The 9232-nt window shown below is 41.3% G+C and overlaps 1 protein-coding gene across 1 annotated transcript; it reads right to left on the bottom strand.

Moving 5' to 3' along the window:
- Window positions 1-2917: 2917 nt before the first annotated feature.
- Window positions 2918-7633, bottom strand: LOC127752543 (shaggy-related protein kinase alpha-like). Its single transcript, XM_052277954.1, has 13 exons — window positions 7343-7633; window positions 6185-6439; window positions 6006-6098; window positions 5606-5665; window positions 5229-5501; window positions 5051-5125; window positions 4753-4809; window positions 4538-4678; window positions 4230-4280; window positions 4053-4148; window positions 3893-3976; window positions 3567-3669; window positions 2918-3479 (listed from the first exon to the last, which is right to left on the bottom strand). The coding sequence occupies exons 1-13, from the start codon at window positions 7400-7402 to the stop codon at window positions 3418-3420; spliced, it is 1410 nt and encodes a 469-aa protein (XP_052133914.1). The 5' UTR covers window positions 7403-7633; the 3' UTR covers window positions 2918-3417.
- Between the last annotated feature and the right edge of the window lie 1599 nt (window positions 7634-9232).

Consider the following 9232-nt stretch of genomic DNA (forward strand, 5'->3'; position numbering starts at 1 on the left):
GCTGGTCAGACCGGCCGACTCTGTGTCGGTTTCAGTTTCGGATTGTTTGTTTGGATATCCGTGATTGTTTCATGTTTATGGCTTCTAGATGGATACTATACGTATATAATACTGTTGTTTGCTAACAATGAGTCAAGTTGGAGATAGCTTGGTCTCGGAATATGATTTCTTTGTTTGATTCATGTGTAGGTGACTTGATGCCTCGAGAGAGTATTGCCGGTGATGGATCAGGAGTCGACTTGGGGATAAGACGATGTCCGTGACGGTCAAATATCATGCGGGATACTTAGGCTAGAGTTTAATGCACGTGGTTGGTGAAGATTCCATATGGCATACGATGGATGTATTGTGTGTGTATGGGATGTGGAGTCGAATTTGGAAGGAGTCCAAATTTGGTATGATTGAAGTTTGTAAAGTTTGTTTCTTGTACGAGAAGGTTTTCTAGGTGGATTAGGACTTCTAGTATGAGTTTGGTTCGTGGCTTTAGGCTACCTACCTCATGTATAAATAGAGAGGGAGCGTGAGGCTTCCCGGTATCGCTTTTGAGAGCATTGAGTTGTAAGTTTAGTTAGGATTTCGAGTTTAGTCGAGATTTCCGTGAGGAGTGCTGTTGTTACACTTTGTAAACACATGGAGAAGTAATAAATTTGTCATCTATTTTGAGAGTTCTTCGATTAGTGTTTTCTTGTGTTTGGAGGTCTAACCGACGAAACACCGGCGATCAGACCGGCGGCGTATCTGTGGTCAGACCGGAGGCGGCTTCAGGCGACGGCAGCTAATCTCGGCGGTCCAACCGGATGATCTACTCCGGTCAGACCGACGGTTTCCAGGCGGTCAGACCAGCGCGACTACTTCGGTCCAACCGCGATCCACTTTTAATTCCGCAAAAAGTTTGGTTTTTTGGGTATACCAACCATTCACCCCCCCCCTCTCTGATTGACTTAGTTCTTGCGTTTCGATCCTACACTTTTATTGAAAAAATGATGTAGGTTAGAAGTGGAAAAATATTCCTTCCGTCCTTAAATAGATGTCTTTCTAGAGTTCAAAAATTTGTTTCAAATCACCTTACATCCAAATTTCTTCCCATTCTACCTCCATTCACCCTACCACTTTTATATTCAAATAAGGGATAAAGTATGCAAAACAATATTCAACAGTAGTTAGGTAGGATCAAGAGAAATTTGAAAAATTTGAAGGAGAACTGATTGGTAGGATAAGTAGTACTTAAAGGAGCATTTTAAAAAAAATAAATAAATTTTAATACTAGAAGAAGACATCTACTAAAATATCATTTTATCAGCCAAAAGTTTTTATTTTAAAATTTTATTTTTTTAAGTAGTTTGCTTCTAATTAACTCGGAACACATATATCAATGTTTTATTTACAAATATTTTTTATTAATTATAAGCATTTAGATTTATAATCAGATATGCATGAAACGATGAGACTGAAACACTTATTTTGATATACTTATTTTGAGAAGGAGTAATAAGTAAATAACTCAGGAACACCCGACTTCTGAATCAAAATACAGATACACGCAATCATAACACGTTTCCTTTCTCTCTTTTTTAAGAAGAGGTTTTTTTTTAGGCACAGTAGAAATGAACAAAATGGATACGATGTGAAACGGAAACAGGGTCAATGGGGTAGGCGAGTGGGGTCAGCGTGGCGTGTTTGCAAATCGCAGGTTTTGATACGGACGGTGTGCTTGTCTGTCCCCTTGCTGAGGATGGTGCCAAAGAGAAGAGAATGCAGAGCTCTCAAGACAAGTTTTTTTTTTTCGTTGGCACATTTTGCCCAATGGACATCTGTACACAAGATCAATATTTTTGGGGGGACCCAGGAGCATTGATCTACTAGTGTGATTTAAAAAGTACTACAATAAACATGTCCTGATCGATGATGGTTCATTAGGCATTCCATCAAGTTGTATTAAAACTTGAGGGACTCCTTGCATCACATTTGATAGGTAAGTGTCAGTGTCACTGTTGACTTGCATCTGTCAAAGTGAGTTCACCACACTACCAACTCTTGTGGTTTTTTTCTGGTCGATGGAATGGCTGTACTACTAACCTGCCATCTTTGCATGCAATTATCTAGCTCAGGATAAATATCACTACCACTGCTAGTCTACCACTACCATGCCAACTTGACACCAACCAACAAAACCTTACCCGGTGAAGACTTGCATGTTCTTGGACTATTTTGGTCAGGTTTCGTTGAGCTACTAAATTGTCCTCTTCCAGTTGCAGACCAGTGGCCACAAAGTTAAATTAGCCAAACAAACATTTTTTGCATGTCTGGCCCGATGCAATCAGCAGGAAGCCACATGTAAGTACTACGGTACTAGTAGTAGAATTAGGTTGGAGTTATTAATTGGAGTCAATTTGTGAATACCAGATCTGGTCTTAATGCACTTGCAGGAAGCAATGCCTATTTATGCAGCCTTGATGGGCGAAAACAGAACTGTCAGCCTTGATAAGTCAACTGTGTCAGTCGTAAGATATTCAGATATATTTGCTCCAAAAAAAGTGAGATTAAACATGAACTTTAGGTTACCCTGCAAGTGTCACCGTCGGTGCATTTGTAGTTAACCGTAAAACCTCAGGGGTTGTTTAGTTTGCTCTCAAAATTTGCCAAAGGTTACCACACCTCATGTTAGGCAAGTTTGACCAAGTTAGCATATTGTTTGGTTCATAGCCACGCTTGTGGCAAGATTCCTTCTCATCTATTTGGGCCCCACATGTCATCAACTCAACAAAGTGTGGCACAATCCAATTTTGCTAGCTAAAGTGTGGCTCACTTTTTGTAAGCCACAACTTAAGCAAATGTGGCACAAATAGTATGATGAATAGTGGCAAACTTAGTATCGCATCCAAACAGCCCCTGAGTCATGCAAGATGAAACCATCAGCTAAGACACCATGATCGAGAGAATTTGATTAGACTTCTGAAACATAAAGGAAAGGCCATTGCGTGCACTAATCAAAATTGACATGTTCCGGGCAGGCTTTCATGATAGCAAAGCAAGCACTTTGGAATCTGGATTTCTCTCATCGCTTGTTCAGGGAAACAAGTGTCTACAAACAACTGCAAACTCAGCATGTACCTGATTATACAACAGCAGCCTAGTAGATAAACGTCTCTGGTGGCACATGATGAAAATGTGCGAGTTGCCGTGCCAATCTCAGTTGCTCATTACCTCTTGGAATTGCATCAGAATGAGCCACTGCCTCGCTCTTTATGTGAAGTGATGATGAGGAACTTCTATAGCATCCCTCTTTCCACATCTAGCAAGGCAGTGAATCTAGTCTACTCCTGATCCATCCATAAGTTATGGATGTTTGCATCAACCATCTCACTCACACCTATCCGCTGTTCTAACAGCGAAATTGTGTTTTCCTGCCATTCCGTTTCACTTCCTCATATGTTCAGGAATGATTCGGTGGACTAGCTCAACAGGAAGGCCTTCCAATTCTGTAGACCACCATTCCAATGGTTGGATGAGGGATAAGACAAGGGTTATAATAGAAATTCAACTTTTCAAGTAGAGAAAATTCTTACCAGCAGCTGAGAAGTCGAACAAGGGTGGTAATGATCGTCCATTTGACAAGCAGGTCTTGGGATCCCGCAGTTCATCAAAGAATGGATGAGCACAAGCATCAACCTGGAAGAACAGCCAAATACGTTTAATCAGAACAGTAATCAAGATTTTTTTTGTTTCTTTGTTTCCCAATCTAGGACTAATTAGTAGATACAAACATAATATATCATATGTAGTACAACACTTTCTTATGAGGAAATTAGATTATTGTGCTCATGATGATCCACCTAATACCGATCTGGTTCAATAATTAGTTAAAATGGCTCAAATCCAATATTAGTCTTACAGCTGTGCAACGCAAATTTGGCGAGTACTGCAGCAACCTTGACACAAGATCAACAGCTTCAGGTGGCATGCGCTTACCAAAAAGCTGCAGTTGGAAAAATTTTGTGAGAAGGTTACATCAGTGTAGAACTAAAGTGCTACGGAATTAGAGATCCACCAACCTTGTGCCATGGATGAGCTTTTATCTGAGGGAATTTGAATTCAGAATAGTTTGGATTCATGCACCTGATTTCTTCTCTAGTTGGTGTACCCAAAATCTATAATAAGAAAAAAAACAAGAAATGGATCAGTCCACAGACCTAAATTACTGTCTCTAATGGATGACAGGAGATAGAAACCTTTATTATTTCCACCAGTTGATCAACACCACTTTCTCCAGGGAACAGAGGCTGCAATTGTCCATATTCGGAAAAAAGATCAGCCAAAGCAGGAAAGAGTATTGCAGCACAGCATCCATTATTAACCCCCAACCCCCATAAAATGAAGTACTTGCATTCAAATGGAAATGCTGAGTTATGTTATTTATTTTTTGGTAATGGTGTGACTTAAGATAACAGTAAGTTCAATACAAAATTATTCAATCAAGTATATCCTCGGGTCATGAACTTGACTAGAAAAAAACTGAGCTGCTAGAATGATTCTATACCTGACCAATCAGAAGCTCAGCTAGTACACAACCAACAGACCAGATATCAATTGCTGTGGTATACTCTGTAGCTCCAAATATTAGTTCAGGAGCCCTATAATACCGTGAGCAAATGTATGATATGTTAGGTTCACCAGGAACCTGAAATGGAGTGTCTGCATTGTCAAATACATGTGCAACACAGAATCAACATGCTAGCAGGACAAGAAGCATACCAATTTCTTAGCACTTCCAAAATCACAAAGCTTCAGTTGATGTGTATGAGGATTGACCTGAAAAATCGATCAACTTGCAATGAGACAATTGCTTGTACAGCAGGTTTACTTATATCACAACACATAAACAGCTGAAAATATTGCAGGCAATCATGCTGCACAAGCTGCAAATGCATGTTTCAATCTTAAACTCCATCATCTGTTTACAAGTACCCAAATAGTAAAAAAGGGAAAAGAACACTTGCAAAGCATGCCCTGAGGAGGGGTGCCTGATAAAAATGAGTCTCATGATACATACCAGTAGATTTTGAGGCTTAATATCTCGATGGCAGACACCAACAACACGATGGATATATGCAAGGGCACGGCACATCTATGAAAAATAGTAAAACACATTAGAACAAATAATTTCTTTAGAATCATGGATTTAACAGTTTGAAATGATCTACAAAGCTAAAAGTATAACTTATACAGACCTGATATGCATACAGCTTAACATGCAATATGGGCACACGCTGGTTCATCCGATTGTAGTATTTAGCAACACGATAAACTGTCTCTGAGACATATTCAAGTACAAGGTTGAGGTAAACTTCACCCCTCTCAGTCGTCGAAAAGAAGTGATGCTTTAGCTGGACCACATTAGGATGGTCAAGCAGTTGCATTGTTTGGAGCTCTCTGTTCTTATATCTTTTATCTTGCAGAACCTTCTTAATGGCAACAGTCTCTCCAGTTTCCAAGCACTTGGCCTGTTTGTATCAATAACTGGTCAATAACTTTATGCCCAAATATTGTAAATTTCCATCATGACGAGGAGTAGCGATACAGAATGGCAAAATGTGAAATAATATACCTGAAAAACTACACCAAATGAACCAGTACCAACTACACGTTCTGCCATGTATGATACCTTCTGTAAAACAATTAGCACACATTAATGTTTGACCCTGCCTGTATGTAAAGAATGTAGTATAGCAAACATCCAACTACTTTTTCCTAAGCAAAAATACACAACCATCAGGAAGAAATAACACCCGCAATACTGATGGAATGCATTGCATCATAGTGCGTTTTTTTTCTTTTTTTTGGGGGGGGGTGGGGGGGGGGGGGGAGGGGGGTTGAAGGAAGGAATCTCCCAGTTTTCAGGGCATGAAGATATTTTCAGTGCTGATGCATTGTATTAATATCCAGCAGATCCAGCAGAACGCATGAGAGAGAATGGTGCAGATAAACATAATGGGTTGATGCATCACCTGCTTTGGCTTCCCATTTTGACCTCCAATTGATGTCACAATAATCTGACCTGTTTCTGTTCCATTTGCATTAACAATAACACCTTCAGATTCCTATAATCAGAAAAACTATGACATAAGTAACGAAAGTAGGGTGGCATTATGTCAAGAAGTGACAAGTCAAATGGTATCAAAATAACCTTATCATTATGGCCATCAACTTTATCATCACTTATTGTCATCTCATTCATTTCTTTTGGAAGAATATCCGCACCTGCTTCTTCAGTTCTACCAGGATTCTTACTAGTTGATGTGCTTGCCTCAGCATCTCTATGAGATGAAGATGATTCTTGGTCTACGCGCATAGGTTTGTCATCAGTTAGATGTGGCTCAATGACTATATCTCCTGCTCCATCCTGATCGAATTTTGGTCTTTTGGTGCCAGAATCACCACCCTAACAAGAACAATATAGGTTATCAACTCAAGCTCATAATAGGGAGGAGAAACTAATCCTACTTTCCTTATTCTCAAGCACAGAATTCATATTCATCCGCTAGAAGTCACATACTATACCTATTAGCTAACATTGTGCATCAAACTCTTCCACCAATTCATTCTACAATATACACTGCCCAGTGCCCAATTTTTTTATTGTGATTGGTGAGCAATGTTTTGTTCTCAGTATTATGAGACATCAACTACGTCATCAATCACATCCTTCTGAAAAGCTGTTCAACGCTCAACAAAGCAAGACTACGATTAAGGGACATGACCAAAGCAGACCCATCATGAAAAGTTACACATTGAAAGGCATTTCCTTGATAACTTCCCAATCCAATAAACCTATTATTGGCAGATTCTCTTTTTCTAGTAATGTCGGACAGCTATACCACCGTCCAGCCATCGCCAATGCAGCATCAAATCTCCTCATGAGCCCATGAAGCATGAACACCAGGGAATAAATGTTCCACATTGCTACAGCTCTGCAGACAAAAACGCTATCCTCTTGAACCAAACTAGACAAAATAAATAGTCGGGCAGAAGCAAACAAGCTGTCGCCTTTAACCTTTATTAAAGCGCAAGAATGCTAAAGAAAAAAAGAAAGAAAAAACTAAAGCGCTTTGCCATGCCACCTGGTAGCGCGACACCCTTCACCCAATGCAATGCCCACTCCCCCCCCCCCCCCCCCCCCCCCCCCCCCCCAAAATGCAAAGACCCAATAACAACAACAACAACACCAAACCAAAAACCAACGCAACGAATCCACGATTCGGTTTCCTTCCACACAAATGCGGCTGCGGGAAACCGAATGGCGGCGCCCGGAGATCGAGCCCGCTCGCTCGCTCGCTTCACTCACCGGATCGGAGACGGACGAGCGGCCGGAGGCGATGCTCTTGAGCCGCCGCATCATATGCATCCTCCTTCTCGAACCCACCCGCTGCCGCAGCACCCCCACCCCACCACCCCCGGATCCCTAACCCTAGCCGCCCCCACCCCGGCTCCTCCTCCTCCTCCTCCGCCACCCGCGGCCGCCCCCGCTGAGCTCCGGAGGGCGGGACGATCTGGGAGGGGAGGACCCTGGAAGCTTCTGGAAGCTTCGGGGCCCCGTCGTCGCGGGGGGGTGGGGTGGGGAGAGGCGAGAGGCGGAGAGGCGGAAAAAAAATTGGGAGGGAGAGAGAAATGGAGAAGGGGGGGAGGGGGGGTGGTGGTGGTGGAGAGGAGGGGGGGGGGTTCGCTCGCTTGCTGCACCACTAGATTTCTCGGTGCTTTTTTTAGTAGCTTTTGTGGTGTTCTCTCTCTCCTTTTGGTTTGTTGGTCGCCGGTATGGCAAAGTTTGGGGCGTATTTGTGTACTCGCCCCTGGGGGTTGTTGTATTTGTAAGGAAGGGGTTCGAATTTCAAATGTTTTTGTTTTTACCTCCCATATGACCTACTAGTAGGGGTGAAAACTGTAGGAGGCAGTTGGATTGGTAGCATCTTTTAAAAAACGACGCTTAACTGGTTGGTAATTGATTCATTAAAACTACTCAGTTTTAATATTAATATAATGAGGAAATAAATTTAAAAAACAAAATTTTTATATAGTAAAAAAAGGCAATGGTTGGAAACGACGCTCGGTCGATTTGGAATTTTTGTGACCATTTCCATCCCTAAACCTAGGCCATGTTCATATAAACCAGAGATTCTAAAGGCTCATTTGAAAAAAAAATAGAAATTCCTATCAAACCTTTTTCATATCAATTCCTTTAAAATTCTTATGGAATATACCGTTTTAGAGCAATTTTAAAGGAAAATAAGTATGAGATCTCACCTCGTGTTTTTCTTTTCATGTGTCTAATATTTCTACATTTTTCCTATATGCTAATCAAACAATAGTTTAAAACTTCCATTTGTTTCAAAAGCTCGTAGAAATCTTATGAGTATGACATTCTATTTCTATTCTTGTGTTTTCTTAATCACATGTTTCAAAAGATACTAAATAGTTGGTGATAATCTTTTTTAATAGCTAGATTAGTTTATATTTTGAATTATATACCTACTTATGAGCCAAAAGATAGTATAAGGGGCTGTTCAGATTGATGCTATTTGTTGGCATAATTGCCAAAAATATGTCTACGTTCAGTTTATTGCCAAACTTTGGTAAATACTCCATCCGTCCTATAAAAAACCAATCTAATATTGGATATGACACATTCTAGTACTACAAATCTGGACATATATATGTCTAGATTCATTATACTAGAATATGTCACATCTGATTCTCTATTCGCTTTTTATGGGACGAAGGGAGTGCATAGAAAATCCTGCCAAAATTTTAACAATATTGCTAACTTACCAAAAAAATCACTAAATAAATCGGTAGACCACTTTCATGAGCAAGAAACCAACTATTTCCTCTGTTCTAATACGCAGCAAACTCATTCCATCCTAGATTGTCACGTGGAGGGAGTATAATCCATACAGTAACAAGAGGAAGCAGCGGAACATTTTACAGTAGAATATCAGAATTTCCCAGGGTGCACAGCGCAAAAGCAACCCCATCCAGAATTTTTGGGCATGGGCGAGGAGGGGGGGGCCTCCAGTCAAAGCCCCGCAGGTGCGAGCCTAATCATTGCCACCACCGTCGGGACCCGCGCGCAGGGGCCCACACGGTCAGAGCCGTCCGATGCTCCGCGCCTCCTGATCCGACGGCCCGAAGCGGCGATAGGTGGCGCTCGCGCGACTGCCACCGATGCGGGAGTTCCGCG

This window comes from Oryza glaberrima, chromosome 10 (genome assembly GCF_000147395.1).
Source record: "Oryza glaberrima chromosome 10, OglaRS2, whole genome shotgun sequence".
Classification (NCBI taxonomy): Eukaryota; Viridiplantae; Streptophyta; class Magnoliopsida; order Poales; family Poaceae; genus Oryza; species Oryza glaberrima.